Below are 23,361 nucleotides of genomic sequence, written 5' to 3'. Positions count from 1 at the left end.
TCCTGGTGGACTTTGAGGACTATTTCGTAGGATAGGTAGAAGGTCAGAGTACAAAACTGTGTCATATATTGTCAAAAAAATTTTCTTTAAATTAATTATTGTCACAATGGTGAATAGACATTTTTAAGCATATTATGACTACCACCATTCATGTTCCTTCATTTTCTATTTACATTTCCTTCTGCTTCTGAAGATTTAGTTACTTTATACTTGTGTATAATATAGCATGTCAAAAAATTATTTTGACATGCCATATTATTCAGGTAGAGAATACAGAATCTTCAGAGAATAATTAGCTAGATTTTGTCACAGGCTTTGCCACAGCTGATGTGTTAATTCTATTGCCAGAACTGTCAAACTTTAAATTGTCAGTGAAGTTTATCTTACTTGTGTAAAAATTATATAATATACAGTGTTCACAAAATCAAGTAGAATCATTAATGTCTTCAGCTAATGAAATTTGTGAATTTAAAATAACTAATATCCCTTGTGTGTCATCCATTTTTTTTTGTTTTAATTTCAGCTCATTATTCATGTCTATAAATGTAGCATCGCTTTATCACACACACACACAGGAACAGTACTTGTGTATCTGTTTCAGTGATACAATTGTAGCACTTGAAAAGACTGAGGCAGAGGCACAGGTTCACATTGAGCAACAGAAAGAAGAAGAGCAAAAATCAGAGCTATATTCTGCAGCATTTGTTGAGCAACTAGACAGTGAACAGCTTTTCAACTCATTGTATGAAGGTGATGAAGAGGGCAAGGCACTCTTGAAAGTAGGAGATGAAGCAATGGAACTCTATAACAAGTATCCTTTCTCCCATTCAGGCAAATGTCCTTCAATTTCATATATTTTTGAAATTGTTCTGTCTTAAGCAACACATATGTGGCAGTCTCTCAAGGACTTTTACTTTAAAGTTACATTTCTTGGTGTTTCATTACAACCGTATTTACATTTTATGTAAACTAGTATGTGCAACCATGCTGGGGGATGGCAACACAAGTTTGTTTTGAGCATGTTGGTAGCCAGGCAAGAGACAGGAGTTTTGTGCTCTCTCACAAAAGAGAGATGTAGACTGAAATAAAACTTAGTTAAATAATGATAACTAATTAAATACATGTATCAGTGTGTTTTTCAAGCTTACAATTAAAGGTTTCACTGTCTTACGTGTATTATTCCATAAAATGTGAAAAGATCACGAAGTAGGGTTACTGTCGTATTTTTGTTTACGTTTTGACACAGTAAACTTAAAGAACCTCATTTAATTGTTCTTTTTTTCTTTCCAGCAAATTAAGTATAGCATATCCTTCATTTTTTAATTGTTATTTGCAAAACACATTATAAATTTAATTTGCTGAACCTAGAAACTTTGCACGTAATAGCTTTGTTTACTTACAGTTGTAAGTATGCCTAATTTTCATACACATGTTTTCTTGTTTTTCAGTAATTTAACTGACTTACTCTCACTAAAGTATTAGTTTTACCGTGAATAAAAAGTGCCTGATTTGCTGTAGAATTTTTAGCTCTAAGATTTGGTGTGATGAATGCAGTTAATTTTTTTTTTTTTTTTTTCATTTGGATAACTGTAGAGGCATGGAAATTGGGAAAGTGAATCAGACTCATCAGTGGTCTTGTAGGATATGAAGTAGAGATAGGAAGACAGTGGCACAGGAGGGGAAAATCGCTGCCCCTCAGGCTGAGTTAAATCTGGCTAGGAAAGTCTTATACAGGTTAAGAAGGGAGAAGTGGAAAGAAAGTTGGTAAGTGGAAACAGATAACAGAAGCAACAGGATCAGAACTTCATTAGACAGCTTTGTGGTGAATTTAAAAAATAACTTTGACCCATTCCTTCAGATAGAAACTGATGTGCCTCAGGCAGAGGCAGTTGTAGACGGGGTACAACAAATTTTCAGTAGACAATTGAATAAAAATGTAGGGAAATCAGCAAAATGAAAGAAAGTTTTGTTGTTAGGTAGTTCTCATGTCAGAGGTGTAGGCCAGCTTCTGCAGGATGAATTAGGATCAGCCTATCAGGTCACCAAATTTTTTAAACCCAATGCTGGTCTGGGTCAGGTGACAGAGGGTTTAGGTTCACTCTGTGTAGACTTCACCATGGAAGACATAGGTGTTATTGCGGGTGGGCTGGGCAACAGTATTGACAAACATCGTGGGTACAATATAGAGTTGATCTGGTAAAGATTGCATTAACCTCTAAATATACCAGTGTAGAGTTTGTGTCTGTTTTGAGACACCATGGCTGACCTCATGTAAACTCTTGTGTCAGGAGAGTTAATTTGGATTTGGAATGGCCTCTTGGGTCATGTGCAGAGTCACATATTGGTGTGGTTCTTGTTGATTCTCTCAGCAGGTGAAGTTATACTGGGCTTGGCCTACACCTCAACAGGAAAGGGAAGGGTAAGCTGGCTGTACTAATAGCAGGAATTTAAATGGGAGGGGGGAGGCACTGCCATGACTGGTAAAATACAAGTGGTTACAGTTGTTGGAGCAGCACCTATTTTAGGATAGGTAGAACAGAAAGAAGTTAAGTTCTAAGAAAGGTCAGGATTAAAACAACTGTTCAGTTTGAGAAAGAAACTAAACAGCATAATGCTGGCTCATTGGATCAGCAAACACAGCTGTTGGTTAAATATTTTCGTCATTGAGCAGAAATTTTATTTCGACCGAGTTTTATCTCTTCTTCTTCTTCATGTGCCGTCTCCTCTAAGAAGGTTGGCTGTCATCATGGCAATTTCTGATCTTGATTTGGCCGATCTAAGGAGTTCTGACGTTGAACAGTTGTACCAATTTTTTAAATTGTCAATCCAGGATGTCCGTCTTCTACCCCTCGTTGTCTTCCCACAAATTTTCCCTTCTAGTATTATTCGCAATATTTTGTAATTTACTCCCCTAATAACATGGCCTAAATATTGTAGCTTCCTTACTTTAATAGTTTTAATTAATTCTTTTTCCTTTCCCATTCTTCTTAGGACATCTTGATTAGTAATCCTCGACACCCAACTAATTCTAAGTATTCTTCTATATGCCCACAGTTCAAAAGCTTCTAAACTGTTCATGTCCTTCTTTTTCAATGTCCACGCTTCCATTCCATATAATAATTTTGAGAATACATAGCATCTTAGCAACCTCATTTTTGTGTTTAAACAAATGTCTCTTGAACAGAATGCATTTTTCATCTTATTAAAGATACTTCTGACCTGTCCTATTCTCGATTTAATTTCTTCTGAGCTTTCAATCTCCTCATTTACAATTGTTCCGAGATATTTAAATTTACATACTTGATCGACTGTTTCCCTATTGCTTGTAAGATTTTCTTGTTGGTGTGTTTTAGATATCACCATGAACTTAGTCTTGCTTACGTTAAGAGTCAAGCCAAATTCTTCACTTTTTTCTGCGACTTTGTCAAGAAGTAATTGTAGATCTTTGAGGTTTCCAGCTAGTAGTACAGTGTCATCAGCAAACCTAACATTGTTAATGTTTAGCCCATTCACTTTAATGCCAGCTATTTCATTTGATAGAGCTGCCTGGATTATGTCTTCTGAATACATATTAAACAATAAGGGTGAGAGAACGCAACCTTGTCTCACACCCCTCTTTATTTCTATATCATTCGATAATTCATTTTCTACCTTCACGGTTGCGGTTTGATTGTAGTAGAGGTTGTATATAATGCGGATGTCTTTCTTATCAAGTGTTTTCTTTTCTAACAATTCTATGAGATGATCATGACGAACTTTGTCAAATGCTTTATTATAATCCAGAAAGCACACATATAGTGGCTGGTTAACCTCCATACATCGTTGCGCTAATATGTTAAAAGCAAACAATGCTTCTCTTGTACCGAGGGAACTTCTAAAACCGAATTGTGTTTCACTTATACCTTCTTCTACTTTTTTGTATATTCGTTGGTGTATAACTTTTAGAAATATCTTTAAGGTGTGACTCATTAAGCTTATTGTACGGTGATCATTACAAGTTTTGGCATTAGCCTTTTTGGGTAATGTAACAAAGGTAGATGTCAACCAATCCCTAGGAATAATTCCCGAATTATAAATATCATTAAATAATTGTAGAAATATATCTATATGGTCTATTCCTATGAGTTTCAGGATGTCATTTGGTATCTTATCCGGTCCAGGGGCTTTTCCTGTCTTCGATTTGTTGATAACATGTAATATTTCTTCTTTCGATATGCTTGGTCCTCGTTCTCCAATCATGTTATCATAAAATTTTTGATCTTTCCTTGTGTCTTCAAATAGTTCTTTGACATATTCTGTCCACCTGTCCAGTTTACCTTTAACATCAGGAATTATTTTGTCATTTTTATCTAACAATAAACTTGTACTTTTCTTTTTATTAAGTCCAGCTAAATCTTTAACTTTTTTGTGTAAGTTGAAACTATCATGTCTTGTTTCATAACTCTCAATTTCAGAGCATTGTTCCTTGTACCATTCTTCTTTTGCTTGCCGTGTTTCTTTTCGTATTTCTGCATGTAATCTTTTATACTCACTTTCATCTCTATTTTTAAGTATTCATCTTTGTTCCATCAATTGTAATATTTTCTCTGTCATCCACTTCTTTTTCATGTTGTCGTGTTTGGTCACCATTGTGTTTTTACATGCATTATTTAATGTGTCTTTTATAAGTTCCCATTTGCCATCAATATCTTCTGTTTGATTATTCTTTATCCTAACTAATTACTTATTAATCTCTTCAGAAGTCTTTTGTTTAGTCAAGGGGTCTCTTAGAATAGTTGTATTTATATAGTCCTTCTTTTGTTTCTTTTGTATGGCTTTCAGTTTCACATGGAACTTTGCTACTAAAAGGTTATGATCAGAAAATATATCAGCTCCCGGATATGTTTTCACACCATGAATAGAATTCTTGTACCTCTTGTTTATAAGTATGAAATCAATTTGATTTCTGCAAACTTCTTCATTACAGTCTCTTGGTGATTTCCAAGTATAAAGTCTTCGTTTTGGGAGTTTAAAAAATGTGTTTGTAATAGACAGATTGTTTTCCTGGCAAAATTGTGACAGCAAATCTCCTCTTTCATTTCTTGTTCCTAAACCAAAAGGTCCAATAAGATCACCTTCACTTCCTTCACCTATTTTGGCATTAAAATCTCCCATGATGATAATAATGTCTCTGCTTTTTGAGGTTCCTATTGCTTGTGTTAATTCTTCATAAAATTTTCCTATTTCTTCTTGGTCTTTGTCGGCTGTTGGAGCATAGATTTGGATTAAATTAATATTTGTTTGTTTCGTTTGTAAATGTAGACTGATTACTCTATCTGAGATTGGTAAAATGATTTTGACAGATTTACTAGCATACTCATCTAAAATTATTCCTACCCCATTCCTGTGCTGGCTATCAGAATTTCCCGAGTAATATACTTTCATGTTGTCAATGGTCATTTCTCCTGAGTCAGGCCATCTTGTTTCACTTACACCCAAAATATTAATTTTTAGACGTTTCATTTCTTGTATAACATTATTTACTTTGCCTGGTTGGTATAATGATCTTACATTCCAAGTTGCTATTGTTGCATTATTTTTGTATTTACTTGTGGCATTGTTCAAGGCTCTCCCCCCCGGAGATCCGAGTGGGGGAGTTGAAACTCCGGATAATTTGACATTGAACTCAGTCATTGTGAAATGCCAACTGTCCTTAGTGCATCAGAATATTCAACGGCCAAGAAGTAAAATTAATGAACCACCTACCTGTATTGATCAATTAGAGTCATACAACCCAGTTGACATAATCTGCGTCTCTGAACATCATGTGACCATTGGTATAGACATGTCAAGTGTTGCAGAATTTAGATTAGGTTCTCACTTTTGTAGGACAGAAATGGAGGACGGAGGAGTTGACACATTCACCAGGAATTACTATAAGTTTATTAACATAGACATTCATAAATTTTGCCTAGAGGAGCATATGGAAGCATGTGCAACAGAAATAGAATTTTATAATAAATCATTCATAATAGTATGTGTGTATGGGTTAAAAACAATACTTTTAAGCTTATCGTAAATCACTTTGAAACTCTATTGGCCTACAGTAAGAACTCACTGCAGTCAGTAGCATTGTCATTCAACTTAATTCATACTGTTAGCTTTCCAATTAGAGTAGCTAAGAGCTCAAAGATGGCCAATGATAATATTTTTATAGAAATTTGTAACGAACAAAATTAATTATAAAACCACTAATTAGTAGCCTCTGAGACCATGATATGCAACAATATTTACTAAATCTGAGTTCAAGAGGGTAGTCAGCAAGTCAGAAATTGATTGTTTTAGGAAACTCTTCAAAGACATGAATTGGAGTCAGTGTACAAAGCTCATAGCATGAATGAAAAATACATTACTATTATTAATTATATTCTTAAATTAATTGAAAACTGTCTTCCCCAAAACAAACCCAGATTTGACCCAAGTCTATAAAAAATCATGGATTACTCATGGAGTAAAGGTAATCCTGTAAGACAAAAAGGTAACTGTCAGCCAGAAACAGCTCTGATGTAAATGCTGTAGATCATTACAAAACATATTGCAAAATATTGTAGGTAGCAGTACAGACATCAAAGCAAATGCATTACCAGGAAAAGATAGTCACATCATATAACAAAATAAAGACAATATGAGATATAGCAAAGGAAGAGAGTGGTAGAACCAGAGATGATGAGGAGCACATAGCATTAAGAGTAAATGATACATGGGTAACTGATGTGTGCAGTGTTGCTGAACTTTTCAATAAGCACTTCATAACTGTTACTGAAAAGATGGGGTTATCAGGATCAGTATATACTGCCACAGATACCTCAGAATTTGTCACTACAAATAACTACAATAATATGAGTATGACCCATCACAATACCAGTAGAAGTAATGTCCACCATAAAACCAAAAAAATGGTAGCAGCTATGATAACATATCGACAAAGTTGATTAAACATTGTGCCTCTGTGTTAAGTTAGTGTCAGTGGAACATTTTCCGAATGATTGAAATATGCTGAAGTTAAGTCTTTATATAAGAAAGGAGATAAAGAAATACCATCAAACTTCTCTCCAGTTTCACTTTTGCCTGCATTTTCAAAAATTTCAGAGAAGTTAATGTACAGTTGTCTTCTTAATTATCTGGCCACAAATAAAATGTTATCCAAGTCACAATTTGGATTTCTAAAGGGTTCAGATATTGAGAAGGCTATCTATACATACAGTGAGAATGTGCTTAATTCATTACACAATAAACTGCAGGCTACTGGTATATTTTGTGATCTGTCAAAGGCATTTGACAGTGTAAATCACAACATCCTTTTATGTAAATTAGAATATTATGGTATAACAGGAAATGCTGCAAAATGGTTCAAATGCTATCTGAGAGAAAACAAAGGGTGTCAATAGAAAAAACATGTGTATTAAGCTAGCAGGCATCATCCAACTGGGAACAAGCAAATGTGTTGTGCCCCAAGGTTGCATTTTAGGGCCCTTACTTTTCATCAGTAACATTACCAGAGCCAAGTTTGTTTTGTATTCAAATGATGAAAACACTGCAATAAGATGTAAATCCAGTGTAGCCTTAGAAAAGTCAGCTAATGAAATTTTCATCGACATTAATAAATTGTTCCTAGCCAATTCTCTGTCACTAAACCTTGAAAAAACATACTGTATGCATTTCAGAACATGTAAAAGGTTTCCTGTTGTATATACCTGAAATATGATGACAAGCAGATTGAAGAAGTTGACAGTGCTGAAGTCTTGGGATTTCAGCTTGATAATAAATTTAACTGGGAGGAGCATACCACAGAAGTGGTGAAGTGCCTAAACAAATCTATGTTTGCTATGCAAATTTTGTCAGACATAGATGACACAAAAATAAAAAAGTTTGTGTACTATGCTTACTTTCATTCCATTACGTCATACGGGACTATTTTCTGGGGTAACTCATCAAGTCAAGCTAAAGATTTCTGAGCCCAAAAGTGTACAATACAAATTATTTTTGATGTGAACTCAAGAATGTTCTGCAGAAGGCTGTTTAAGGAACTGGGGATACTAACTACTGCTTCCCAATATGTTTATTCCTTAATGAAATTTGTCATTGAAAATATATCTTTTCTTTCTTCAAACCAACAGCTCAGTTTGTGGAATCAATACTACAAATAAGACGATTTACAGTCACTTATTTTGGTCCAGAAAGGTGTCCACAATTGAGGAACACACATTCTCAATAACATACCAACAGCCATAAAAAGTTTAACTAATAATAAAGTTGAAAAGAGTTTAAAGAATTTGTTGGTGAGACCAGTTACATGTATGTTGTTAATTTATCAGATAATGTGAATAATGCTTACAGTGTGACTTATGTACAAATTTTGTGCAGCATTGTGATTATTGTAAATAAGTCCTGTAAATTTTTTATTTTTTATTTTATTTTATTTTTTATTTGATGATGCCTGGCTACAATGGCCTAAGAACTATCGTATGCACCTAAGAGTATTGAAATTTAATACTTGGTGACAAATTTTATATACTTTTAAATGTAAATTTTCTTAAGAATCTTTTATTTATGTTATTTATTTATTTATTTATTTTTAACCAATCCCACAGCAACAAGGCCAATTTCATTTGCGAGGTGTGGAAGGTACTTTAGCGTATCTGTTCTTATTTTGTTAATATTTATTGTGTATTCTTGTGTTCTGACATCTTCCGTACCGCAAAGGGTCTTTTGTTAGGCAAATAAAGACTGTACTCTAGTGCGTCCCAGTACCCACACCTGTGCTACATGTAATGTGATACATATCTGATATTCATCATGAGGGACAGTGAGTATCAATTTTTGTCATTTCTGACTGAACTATACATTACCTAGTCAGGAGTCAGATGGTGTTCCAAATACTGAGCAAAGGAAGCAGTATCCACTGTTGTCCCCTATGGTATCAATGAATGGAAACAGGATCATACTACTCACTGGTTTGTGGTTTGGTGTCTCAATTGTTAAGTTTCAGACCAATTGGAGTACTTGCTAACTAAATAATTCAGTACCCAATACACTAAGACAACCAGATCACAAAATATTCAGACATTTTTCTGAAATCATGTGAATTTTAGTTCTTAATAGCCAAATAGTAAAATATTGTTTTATTCATATCAAACTATAAAAAGTTTATGTACAAATGATGGATTTAACATGAATAAGACCACTTAATTGTTTTGCAAATAACATAATTTTTCATATTCTCCATTTAAATCAAAATTGTAATTACATTTGGAATTATTGACATTGTTATTGTTATTTTTATTTTTATGGTTTTTCTCTAGATAACACTTGAAAACATTTATAAAGTAAATTATTTGTTGTATGTGTTTTTCGGTGACTAAAAAATTGACGTGTAAAAAACATCACCTCTGTATTGTGAAACAGCTTTGGTCACTTTTATATCTTTGCTCTTCTTGGCCTAACATGTTTTGCCCTATACATCAAAATTGTAGAAAAAATACAATTTGCAGTTTCAATCTCTTTGAACTGGATTCTGAATTATAATGTATCAAGTTCTCACATACTTGACAAAAAAAAAAGAAGGTATATTAAGCAGTTCATTACAAGCATGTAAATTTGAGAAAAACTTTGACATAAACATAATGGAACTGCCCAAGTCTGTTTTTACTAAGTAGGAAAAAAAGAGACAGTTGACTTTCTAAATGTGAAATGTGTCTTATGTGTATTGGGCACAAAGTAATTTTGTAAACACTATAACATAAAACAAACAGACATTTGCAGATACAGTGGTAGCACTCTGGACTCACATTCGAGAGCACGATGGTTCAGACCCACACCGGCCATCCTGATTTAGATTTTCCATTATTTCCCTAAATTGCTTCAGGCAAATGCTGGATGGTTCCTTTAAAAGGACATTGCTAACTTCCTTGCCCAACCTTCCATACTCCGATGGGACTGATGGCTTCGCTCTTTGTTTGGTCCCCTCCCTGGAATCAACCAACCAACATTTGATATGGCATAAGAGAATGATTAGTTAACTAATTAACCAATACTAAAAACAGATAGATACAGTTAGCATATAAGTTTTTCACAAGATTGTTGATAAATAGAGTTTTCTTGCATTTGGCATACAATGCTTTAATGTGCATTTACCAATGTTTCTTACAGAAGTTAAGAACACAAATTATGGGCTTTTTCACTCAAAAAGCATAGTTACCACTTCAGTTCCTTGAAAAAGTATTAGTTTTGGAAAACAAACATTATCACATTCAAACCTGACTTCACTTTCACATGCTAGGTACCATGTCTCTGGTAATAAATCATATAATTATCTAACTGTGGAAACCTGAGGTTGCAATATGTGGGCATCCGTCTGCAGCTGTTTGCTGCTGATGCTGTGGTGAAAGGGAAGGTGTCAAAGATGATACAAGATGACTTAGACAAAACTTCTAATTGGTGTGATGGATGGCAGCTAGCTCTAAATCTACAAAAATGTAAGTTAATGCAGATGAATAGGAAAAATAAACCCATAATTTTTGAGTAATTCATTAGTAGTATGTTGCTTGGTACAGTCATGCTGATTAAATATCTAGGCATAATGCAGCAAAGTGACATGAAATGGAATGAGCATGTGAGGCTTGTGGTAGGAAAGGCGAATGGCGGAGCTTGGATTTGTTTGGAAGGAAAGTGTGGTTCATCTCTAGAGAAGACTGATTACAGGACACTAGTACAATTTATTATTGAGTGTGTCCAAGTGTTTGGGATCCACACCAGGTCAGATTAAAGGAAGAGATCAAAGCAGTCCAAAGGTGAGCTGCTAGATTTGTCACTGGTAGTTTTGAATGACATACAAGTATTACATAGATGCCTCAGGAACTCAAATGAGAATCACTAGAGGGGAGGCAATGTTCTATTTGAGAACACTATTTAGAAAATTTACAGAACTGCCATTTGAAGCTGACTGCAGAACACTTCTACAGCCTCCAACATCCATTGCACATAAGGACTATGAAGATATTAGAGAGATTAGAGCTCGTATGGAGGCATATGAACAGTCATTTTCCACTTGATCTATTTGTGAGAAATAGAAAGGGAATGACTAGTAGTGGTTCAAGGTACCCTCCACCATGCACCATTTGGTGGCTTGTGGTGTATATATGTAGCTGTAGAAGCCAATATTTTTGGTTGCAAGGGAGTCTTTTCTGTTATCAACCATTTTTGGATCAGTCATTAAACAGTTATGGCTGAGTACAGAGAACTACTGAAAAATGGGGAGGGGGAGGGTCCACAAAAGTAGCTGTTATAAGCGAAGCACACCATTGAGATAGGAATATGGTTAAGTACATGAAAAAAACTGGACACCAGAATGCAGAAGCATATAATAGTAACTAGAAGGAAATATGATAAAAACAAGATCCTGATGAGGAAGAGGTATCTTTATAGCATCTGGTTCATTGTTGCTAACAAGATAATTTGTAGGCTCATTCATTCATGGGAGTGGCAACACTGTGACAACTATAAATTTAAGCTAAGCAAATTTGCTCTTGTACGTCATAAATTAAGGCAACAATATTATGAAAAGGAAAGTGGCTACTCACCATATAGCGGAGATGATGAGTTGCAGATAGGTACAACAAAAAGACTGTCAAACAAAGCTTCCAGCCAAACAGGCCTTCATCAGAATAGAGAACACACACACACACACACACACACACACACACACACACACACACACACGCATGCACATGCACATGACTGTCAAGGCTAGTCTGACCTTGGCAGCCAGAGACTGTGGTCGTGTGTGTGTGTGTGTGTGTGTGTGTGTGTGTGTGTTATCTAATTCAGTTTAGCCAAAAGCTTTGTTTGACAGTCTTTTTGTCGCACGTACCTGTGACTCAGCATCTCTGCTATATGGTGAGTGGCGACTACTACCCTTCTGAAAAAATTTATTGTACCAAGGAAATGGCATAATTTCTGGATATCTGGAACATTGTATTTTATGGATACCTGCTATCCTCTCTGTAGTCAATTCCCTCACTACTAATGGAGTGGCCTAAAAATGTTACCTGCTCCTTATGTAAATTACATTTTTCTTGATTCACTAGAATGCCATGTGAGACTATCATACAGAAAATAGTAATTAAATGTTTCTCATGCTCTTCTGCCAACTTTGTAAAAACCAGAATGTCCTCTAAATAACAGAAATGGTAGGCATATCTCTGAATACTGAATAGATAAAATGCTGCCATGCTTGGGGAGCATTCTTATGTCCATACGGTATTAGTACAAATTCAAACAACCCAAAGGGCATATTGATTGCTGTCTTACCTATGATGGGTGGGAACATAGGAATCTGGTGATATGCTTTTGTGCAATCCACTACACTGAAAATTTTAGCTCTGGCTAAGACGTAAGAGAAGTCATGTAGATTCAGTATTGGGACCTATCAGCTATCATTTGGGAACTGAGCACTCTGCAATTCCTGCAACGCCTGAGCGACCTATCCTTTTTTGGGACTAAATGGATCAGAGAAGACTGTGTGCCGGAGGAAGATCTAATAACTCCTGAATTTAACAAGTCTTCTACAATTTTCTTTGCCTTCACAAGTGTGTATGGTGCCAGCTGACATTCTGTAGCAAAAACTGGGGGCTTGGCCAATCTTTTGAATGTGACACCTCGTGTTATGTAAAACTCTGTTCCTGCCCTGTTAGTCTGTCCTAGCCTTGAATGATCAGTGTTCACACCACTGACCTCATGTTCTTGTTGCTGGTGGTTAGAAGTGACATCTAAGGCCACCGTCTCCAGCGTCTCTAGTAGCCGCTGTCTTGGCCATTAATGTGATGGAGAACACCACTGGCCCTTCTGTAATGTTTGCTGCCTTTGTAATAGAGTGGGCTGCAATTGGGGGTTAGGTGGCTGGGGCACCGCCAGCAGTGGCAATGACACTGCTAGAAGATGTGAACCTTGTACCCATTTGGAAAACTTGCGATGTGTTCGCAGAAGTTCTCAGAAGCGCTGCCTCCCACCTCTGATGTGGTGGTCTTTCTGTTGCGGTTAATGGGAATATTGTTGCTGGATGCCTTGCCCTTCATCTTGTGATTGTTGTTGGGTAAGTTGCTGATGAGTGTCATGATCATCTTGATGTATGATACGTTTTAGTGCAGATGAGGCCTTATTCAAATCTTTCAGTTGTAATTCTCCCTGTTTATACATTTTGAATTGCAGTTTGTTTGTCTCATAATGTACATAATATAAATCATTTGATTCAGGTACAGGAGACATGTCAACATTGTGGTAAAATGTCACCATAAGCATAGAATAGCTGTTGTTAACAAACAGCATAATAACAATAAAATTTTGTTATATATACATACAGTAAAATCTAACACTTAACTACCCCTTTTTCAAATTATCATTTCATCCTCTATGAATTCTTCTATTGAATAGTAGTATTTCTCCCACAGAATCTGCTGTAGTGTTTTAAAATTTCTGGCTTCATATTACACATGTTTTTGCCCATTAACTTGTTATATTGTCATCCCAGTATACTGTGGAGTCCATGCATATAATTTCAAGTGGTGTTTGGGTAGCATAAAATTATTTTTAAATCTCGTATTATGTGTGTGGTTAAAATGATCCTCCCCAAATAATTTTTGTCTGCTGTGTAGGAAGATTATAATTTCATAAATGTATATGGAGGGAACAGTGTTAGGATATGTAGTTTCCAAAATAATAGGTGACAAGACTCTGTTTGCTGTGCAGTACATGTATATTGGACAATTTTCTTTCACGGTTTCAGTTTTCACACTACCTGAACTTCCCCAGGAAATAATGCCGTATCTAATAACAGATTTGGAATAACTATGAGAAGCAATTTTTGTTGTACTCAAGTCAGTGCAATTTGCTAGTATTTTCATTGCAAATGCAAAACTGCTTAGTTTATTTAACAGGAAGTCAATTTGTGTATTCGAGCCTAAGTTGTTGTCCATATTTAGTCTTAGTCCTTACACACAACTGGTCCGAATCATGCGTGACAAACAGAATGCAAAGGTTGTGCTGAATAATTTAGACAGCGTCAGAAAGGTATAAAATTTAGTGGCTAGGGTAAAAATCACAAAGGGAGTCACAAAGGGTTCAATTTTGGATCAACTCCTATTCCTTATGCATGTGCATGATCCACTTAACAACAAGTAAAGTTGGTACTTCCTGCAAATTATACTAATGTTATAATAAATTCCATTGGAGAGAAAGTAACAGAAGAGTTAGTAAATAATGTTTTCCAAAGAATTATTAAGTGCCAGAATGAGATGAGACGAGGTACTGGTGGAAGTAAAGCTGTGAGGATGGGGCGTGAGTCTTGCATGTGTAGCTCAGATGGTAGAGCACTTGCCCGTGAAAGGCAAAGATCCCGAGTTCGAGTCTCGGTCTGGCACACAGTTTTAATCTGCCAGGAAGCTTCTCTGAAAATGGACTCTCCCTAAATTCTGAAAAAAAAGCACCATACATTGAGTTCTGTACAACAATTGGAGTCATACCAGCAGTTGAAATAGCACATGAGCAGGAGTCAATACATAGGGTAGAATGCTCAAAATTTTTAGGCATACATATTGATGTAAACTTGAAATGGAGAAAGCATATTACTGAGCTGCTCAAGCAATTAAGTTCAGCTTCTTTTGCTCTTCATATAATTGCTAATCTTGGTAAGAAACATATCAACCTCCTGGCATATTTTTGCAGATTTCCACTCAATAATTTACTATGGAATAATTTTCTGACGTAACTCATCACTTAGAAAGTACTGACTGCACAAAATTGAGCAGTAAGTATAATATGTGGTGTTCACCCAAGGACATCATGTAAGTACCTCTTCAAAGAGCTAAGAATCTCATTTACACCATCACAATACATATTTTCGCTAAGGAATTTCATCATAAATAATTCATCACAATTTGTGAAAAACAATTATGTATGTAAGGTACAACACTAGAGATAAAAATGACCTTCATTACCCATTATTAAAGCTGTCAGTGGCTCAGAGGGCTGTCTTGAGGGTGCGGTGCCATCTCTCCACCAACCCATTGCTTTGTGGGTGATAGGCGGTAGTGCGTATTTTTTAATACCACAGATATTGCAGAGGATGGTGAAAAGGGATGATTCGAACTGTCGACCCTGATTGATGGTGATAGTGGTCAGGCACCCGAAACGAGCGATCCACGAGCCAATGAAAGCCTTGGCTACCATCTCAGCAGTAATGTTAGGGAGAGAGACAGCAAGACAAATGGTTGATAGATGATAAGATGTATCTATGGCCCTCCGAAAGAGGAAGAGGCCCGATCAGATCAATATGAACGTGACGGAATCGTGCTGCGGGAATGTCGAACTTGCCCAGAGGCGGGGAACTGTGGCGGTTGATCTTGTTGCACTGGCAAGCGATGCAGCTGCATGCCCAGGTTTGACAGTCCTGTTTGATATTCTTCCAAACAAAACGTTCTGACACAAGATGTGTGGTGGCTCGAACGCCCGAGTGGGCTATGTTATGCAGGGCGTTAAAAACCTATTGGTGCAGACCGGGTGGGAGCTTAGTGTGTAGGGTGCTGGTCAAAGAATCACACCACACCTGAGGAGAGCCTGAGAATCTTCGGCAGAAGCTTGGAGGGAGGCCAGATCGGAAAGATCAACGATGTGGGAAACAGCACTGATCCATGAGAAGAAATCCACAGCAATGTTATCTGCGCCCTTGATGTAACGGACGTCCATTGTGAATTGAGGAACAAGGTCAAAGTGGCGGTAACATCAAGGGGGTGGCTCCTCAGGTGGGTTGCAGAATGCTTCTGCCAGTGGTTTGTGATTGGTGAGGACGAAAAACGAATGTCCCTCGACATCGGGGCAGAAATGTTTGATTGCCTTATAAACACCAAGGAACTCTCTATTGAATGCAGAATATTTTCTCTGAGCCATAAATAGTTTCTTGGTGAAGAAATGGAGGGGAGAAACCGTGTTGCCATTGCGTTGTTGCAACACTGCCCCCACAGCGATGTCGCTAGTGTCCGTACTGATGAATAACTCAGCCGAGGGGTCGGGGTGGGCAAGTGTCACAGCATGAGCTAAAGAAGTCTTCAGAGCCTCGAAGGCCTCTAGCATCGGAGCAGTCCGAGAGACGAGTTTGATACCAAAGATTGTTTGCCTGATAGCGCGTCCGTCAGGGGTGCCTGAACAGCGGCGGCGGAAGGCAGATGGCAACGATAGTAATTGATGGTGCCAAGGAAATGGCGTAGCTCTTTGTAAGTAGCCGGGGGTGGCAGAGATGTGATAGCCTGCACATGAGATTTGGGAGGCTGTATTCCGTCAGCGGAGACGGTGTAACCTAGGAAGGAGACTGACGCCGGGCGCAACTGAAACTTGTCTTTGTAGCCCTCGACGCCATTGGAGTTCCAGGTCTGGAGGATCATAGACAGATGATTTTCATGTTCCTCCACTGAGCTGCTGAAAACGAGAATGTCGTTGAGATAAGCAAATCAAAACTTGAACTGTCGTAAGATAGAGTCAATGAAACATTACCACGTTTGCGCCACGTTCCTTAGGCCGAATGGCATGAAGTGGTATTGGAATAAACCGAGCGGCATGATAATAGCCTTCTTAGGAATGTCTTCCTGCACCACGAGAATCTGGTGGTAGGCGTGTTTACAGTCAATAACACTGAAAATTATGGCGCCTGATAGCATATGAGTGAAGTCATTGATGTTCAGCACTAGGTAATTGTCCATGACGGTACGAGCATTTAAGCATCTGTAATCACTGCACATTCAAAAATATCTGTCGTGTTTGGGGACAAGGTGGATTGGAGAAGACCAGTTGCTGCCTGAAGGTTGCAGAACATCTGCTGCCAAAAGTTCATTAATCTGCTGCCAGGCCACATGCAACATGATAGCGTTGAGGCGTCGGACCTTATGCCTAATGGGAGGGCCGGCAGTGGTAACTACCGATTGTGTCATTCCATCGGTGACGGAAAAAACTGCACATGAGACTGGTTAATGTCCTGGCGCCAAGTCTTCGGACGAGTAGGGCACGACGAGGCGTAGCTGTTAGCGCGAGTCTGGTAAGGTAGCATGAAAGTCACATATCTCTTACGGGAGCACAGCGTGTGCTTGTGTGGAGGGGGTGGTTGTGCGCACAGAGCTGAGTGAAGGGGAAAAGGTGGCGACTGTCCACTGTTAACCTTGCACTGGACAACTGGCGCGGGCGAGAGCAGTGCTGGTGTCGCACGTGGGGCCACAATGGCCGCTGAGACATGTGGCCAGTGAGTAAGAGAGGGGGAATGTTTATTAACACACGCGGTAGCTGTCCAAGAGGCGGGCACGGTCGCAACGTGTGTGCGGCTGTCATTATCAGCACTGTTTGAAACACATGACACTGGTTGAGGCGAGCGCTGATTTTTCTTCCTCCTGATAATGATGTCCTCCTGGGTTGTCACTGTCTGGAGATCCGAATGGGGGACTACTTTACCTCTGGAATATATTACCCAAGAGGATGCCATCATCATTTAACCATACAGTAGAGCTGCATGCCTCTGGAAAAATTATGGCTCTGGTTTCCCCTTGCTTTCAACTGTTAGCAGTACCAGCACAGCAGGGCCGTTTTCATTGAAGTTACAAAGCTGGATCAGTCATTCAGACTGTTGCCCCTACAACTACTGAAAAGGCTGCTGCCTCTCTTCAGGAACCACACATTCGTCTGATCTCTTAACAGATACCCTTCAGTTGGGGATCATGGACATGCAAGTAAGTGGCTGAATAAGTACAAATGATTTTTAATTTACAAAGATCACTACAGCAACAGCAGTGCTTGATGGGAGTGGCAGCTGGGTGGGAGTAAGGAGGAGGCTGGGGTGGGGAGGGGTAGGGACAATAGGGTAGGGGTGCAGGACAGTGAAGCCCTGCTAGGGAGCATGCAGGGATAAGGTGGAGAGAGGGTGGGGGGGGGGGGCATTTAGTGGAAAAGGAGAGAAGTAAAAAGACTGCGTGCATTGGTGGATTGAAGGCAGTGTAGTCCTGGAATAGGAACAGGGAATGGGCTGGATGAGTGAGGACAATGACTAACAAACGTTTGGGCCAGGAGGGTTATGGGAATGTAGGATATATAGCAGGGAGAATTTCCATGTGTACAATTCAGAATAGCTGGGGTTGGTGGTAGGATCCATATGGCACAAGCAGTGAAGCAGTCATTGAAATGAAGGATGTTGTGTTGGGCAGTATGCTCAGCAACAGGGCGATCCAGTTATTTCTTGGCCACAGTTTGTTGGTGGCCATTCATGTGGACAGACAGCTTGTCAGCTGTCATGCCCATATAGAATGTATCACAGTGGTTGTCGCTTAGCTTGTAGATCACATGACTGGTTTCACAGGTAGCCCTGCCTTTAATGGGACAGGTGATGTTTTGTGACCAGACTCGAGAAGGTGGTGGTGAGAGAATGTATGGAACAGGTCTTGCATCTAGGTCTGTTACAGGGATGTGAGCCATGAGCTATGAGGTGAGGGGGTTGGGAGCAGGGGTTGTGTAGGGATGGACAAGTATATTTTGTAGTTTTGGTGGACATCAGGATACCATTGTGGGAGAGGCGGTAAGGATAGTGGGCAGGATATTTCTCATTTCAAGGCATGATTATGGGTAGTCAAAACCCTGGTGGAGAATATAATTCAGTTGCTCCAGTCCTGGGTGGTATTGAGTTACAAGGGGAATGCTCCTCTGTAGCCAAACAGTGAGACTTTGGTAGATGGTGGGACACTGGGAAGATATGGCATGGGAGATTGGTTTTTGTACAAGGTTGGGAGGATAATTACGGTCTGTGAAGGCTTCAGACCCTCAGCATATTTCGAGAGGGACCACAAATGTGTCTTCAATCAAACTGTCCACCTTGGTAGCTGGGTGATCAGTGCAACGGAATGCCATGCTAAGGGGCCCGTGTTCAATTCCCGGCTGGGTCAGAGATTTTCTCTGCTCAGGGACTGGGTGTTGTGTTGTCTTCATCATCATCATCTCATCCCCATAGATGTGCAAGTTGCCAAAGTGGTGTCAACTCAGAAGACTTGCACCAGGTGAACGGTCTATCCAACGGGAGGCCCTAGCCACACGACATTTCATTTCATATCAGTGAAACTGAACAAGTGAGTGGTTTAGGATTCTGGGTATTTAGGAAGGATTCCTCTAGATGGCTCACAAATAGTTGGCATAGAGTGGTGTCATGCTGGTGCCCATAGCCATAACCCGAATGTGTTTATAGGTAATGCTTTCAAAGAAGTAATTTTGGGTGAGGATATAGTTGGTCATAGTGACTAGGAAGGAGGTTGTTGGTTTGGAATCCATCGGGGGTTTGGAAAGATAGTGTTCAATAGTGGTAAGGTCATGGGTATTAGGAATGTTAGCGTAAAGGGAGGTGGCATCAATAGTGATGAACAGGGCATCGTGTGATAAAGGGACAGGAACTGTGGAGAGTCAGTGGAGAAAATGGTTGGTATCTTTTATATAGGAGGGTAGGTCCCGGCAAGGTCTTGATCTGTGAGAGCAGAGATTCTCTCAGTGCAGGCACAATAAATGGCCACAATAGGGCGTCCTGGATGGTTGGGTTTATGGACTTCAGAAAGCGTGTAGAAGGTAGCAGAGTGGATAGTGGTAGGGGTGAGCAGAGAGATGGACTCTGGGGAGAGATTCTGGCATGGGCCTAGGGATTTGAGGAGTGACTGGAGATCCTGCTGGATTTCTGGAATGGGGTTTGCAGGCTGACAACAGTGAAAGACTAAAACTCACTAAAATTGGCGTGAAGTCACAGTGAGATCACACAAAAGATATAAATAATAAAAAATATGTATTTATATTACTGTGGGTAGCAGTTCTGAGTGTGGGTAAGTGTGAAGAAGGAGGCGGTGGATGTGACTGGATGAGGTGGAATTAGTGGGTACGAACTGGGATAGAATGGAGAAAGAGTGATCCACCCCCACTGCCCTCAGATCACTGCCTGTTAACTTCCCAGAATTTATTAACCTCAAACGTTGTTTCACCATCATTACAAAAATCCCTCAACATACAAACTAACATTAAATCAGCAGAAAGGACCACAGTTGATGATCTAAAAGCTGATCCTGACCTCATAATCCTACCTTCAGACAAAGGCTCCACCACTGTTGTTTTGAACCACTTGGATTACCTGGCAGAAGGACTCCAGCAGCTGTCAGATACATCCACCTACAAACCTTGCCACGGTGACCCCATTCCAGCAGATTCTCCAGTCACTCCTCAAATCCTTATGCCCAGCCCAGAACCTCTCCCCGGAGTCTTATCTCTCTACTCACCCCTACCACTTCCTGTGCTCCTACCTAGTCACCTTGACCAACTATCCTCACCCACAATTACTTCTCCTTTCAAGGCATTACCTACAAACAGGTCTGGTGTTCAGCAATGGGCACCCGCATTGCACCATCCTATGCCAACCTATTCATGGGTCTTTCAGAGGAATCCTTCCAAAATACCCAGAATCCTAAACCCCTCACCTGGTTCAAATTCATTGATGACACCTTTGCATTCTGGATTGAGGGTGAGAACACTCTATCCACATTCCTCCAGAACCTCAACAACTTCTTCCCCATTTGCTTCACCTAGTCCTACTCAACCCAACAAGCCACCTTCCTAGACGTTGACCTCCACCTCAAAGGTGGCTAAATCAGTACCACTGCCCTTATCAAACCTGCTAACCACCAGCAATACCTCTACTTCAACAGCTTCCACCCGTTTCATACCAAGAAGTTCCTTCCATGCAGCGTAGCCATCCATGGTCATTGCATCTACAGTGACAAGCTGTCCCTCTCAAAATATACTGAGGGTCTCACTAAAGCCTTCACAGACCGTAATTATCCTATTCTGTGTGTCATTCTCCCATATCTTTGCATGTTATTTCCTGCACCTATCCTGTGCCACATGATGTCGTATCTTGTCGACGACCCCCCCCCCCCCCCTCCAAATCCCCCATCTTTTTCTGTTCTATGCCAGTTCGCGCCCATTAATTCCACCCCATCCAGTCACATCTGCCATCCCCCTTCTTCACACTTATCTAGCCTCAGACCTGCTGCCCACAGTAATATCTTTTTTTATTATTTATATCTTTTCTTTGATCTCATTGTGACTTCACTCCAATTTTAGTGAGTTCTTGGCTTTCGCCATCGTCGGCTTCCTCCTGTTTCACCTAGTTCCCCCTTTTTCATCCATTTCCTCCCTCTCGTGATTTTTTCCACATATTTGGGTGTATTTTTGCGGATTTTTTTCAGATGTAATTCTATGTTATTTAGTAATTTTTTGCATTTTTTCACCATCATGGATCTTTGCTCCTTTCATCTGCAGTTTTAGTTACATAGAAGTCCCATTGACAAGTAATGTTTGTTGCCAGGCAGATGGTGCTCGATGTTGTGCTGTATACCTGTATGTTAGCTGAGTGTAGGCAGAAGGTCGATCTTGGTTGAAATATCAGCATGCTGCCGACTGGGAGTAACCTTATGTCTAACTTTGTATCCACTAGAGAGTACATTTGGATGGTGAGGTCAAGAATGAAGAGATGTGTGCGTGGCAGTTTTGGTGGAGTGTCCTGTACCCATGTGATACCAGAGTGGCATAAATGGGTATAGTCATTAGGACAGGACAGGCTGTGTGATTCGGTCCATTGTTGGTGTTTGGGCAATATCTGCAGGGGAGTTCTGCACAGTTACAACGTCAAGAATGCACTACTAGTCTCTCCTTTCTCTCCTCCAACAATCCTCCTCCTGGGATGTCGGAGAGGTTTTGACCTCTCAGAGCTCTCAGTATTATTACTGCTGCTGCCTGCTACCTTAAAATGGGTGGCAGATATTGCCAGCTTTAGCAGTAGTCCAGTAGCTGCTGATCTGAATGTAGTACTGTTTTTAAGTTAAAAGCCAATTTCAGATTATCAGTCTTCAGAGGCTTTATAATGTAAAAAGAGTTTAAAGTAAATTTATCGCATTAACCTCTGCCTGCAAACGCATCAATCCCACATAATTTTCTGTTTTATTTTCTACATTATTATTCTTGCTATCAATTGTTTCTTTTATCAAATAGCGTAGCATCATTGACATTATCATATGTTATTGACTCAGTTTTTTTGACCATAACACAAATGAATTCAGGAATGTAAAAGCTCTTCAACAGAAAATGTTTTTCGAAACATGACATTTGAAGATTATCCTTAACACAATTCTGATTTCATGATGAATTCTGTGGCCTTACACAGAAATTATTTGAGCTTGGATTAGAGAGATATAAAATACGTCAAGAAGAAATGCAACAGTTTACCAAATGTGCAGATGAAGCAAAAGAAAACAGTGCTAAAGAAACTGAAGAGTATGTACCTTCCCTTATCCAATTATGTAGTTTTTGCAGTTAGAGGATATACTCATCACCTTCCATTTTTCTTGTATGTATCCTGAGAATAATGCATTTCCATATGATACTGAATAAAAGTTACAATTTGCCCAAAGTTTCAAACTAATAGCATAAACATCTGCAGTTTTTCCATTAATTCAGAAATGATGTTTGACCTTTATGAATGTATAAAAAATCATCATTAACTATCAAAGACCCAATAGAATATTTCCAAATGTTCCATTACTTTTCAGTAATTGCATTTCATAATTCTACTTACTTATTTCCCTCATATAATTCACTGTTGATTTCAAACTATATAGGATACAATTTTGTTTTACCATAGTTAATCCTGAGCATATAAAAGTGCCTACCAATGTTCAGCCTCTCTCAGCTGAACTGAACGTTTTACACGTGTACGTATCCAGGATTCCCCGATTTGAAACAAGTGCTGCAACACTATGCTCCAAGTTCCGGTCGAAATCACTGCAGCACTTATAAAGCCGATGTTATTGTGTTCAACATGAATTTGTATCAGCACTTTGACAATGCATATATTACATGCGGACAAGTCGAAACAGGATGGAATAATGACAGTCTTATGGAAAGGATAGATTGCTATTTACCATATAGCAGAGATGTTGAGTTGCACACAGGTGCAACAAAAAGTTTTTGGCCGTAAGGACTTCTGCTGAAATAGACAAAATAAATATGCACATTAACACAGACGCAGCTCACACACATGCTGGGGCCAAACTGAGTCTGGTCATGTGTGTGTGTGTGTGTGTGTGTGTGTGTGTGTGTGTGTGTGTGTGAACTGCATTTGCATGACTGTGTGTGTGTGTGTGTGTGTGTGTGTGTGTGTGTGTGTGTGTGTGTTTGTTGTCTATTTCGGAGGAAGGCCTTCTGACCTAAAGCTTACTT

At 39.1% G+C, this 23,361-nt stretch overlaps 1 protein-coding gene across 1 annotated transcript in view; it reads left to right on the top strand.

Moving 5' to 3' along the window:
* LOC126227561 (dynein regulatory complex subunit 3-like) overlaps window positions 1–23,361 on the top strand; it is a 150,026-nt gene that overhangs the window by 940 nt on the left and 125,725 nt on the right. The window contains exon 2 of the mRNA XM_049942273.1: window positions 602–811. Within this exon, the coding sequence (XP_049798230.1) occupies window positions 602–811 (210 nt within the window). The remainder of the gene's footprint in view (window positions 1–601; window positions 812–23,361) is intronic.

The sequence above is a fragment of the Schistocerca nitens genome, chromosome 1, assembly GCF_023898315.1.
Source record: "Schistocerca nitens isolate TAMUIC-IGC-003100 chromosome 1, iqSchNite1.1, whole genome shotgun sequence".
In the NCBI taxonomy this organism is placed as follows: domain Eukaryota; kingdom Metazoa; phylum Arthropoda; class Insecta; order Orthoptera; family Acrididae; genus Schistocerca; species Schistocerca nitens.
The sequence above is the reverse complement of the archived record's forward strand: the minus strand, read 5'-3'. Positions and strand labels throughout refer to the sequence as shown.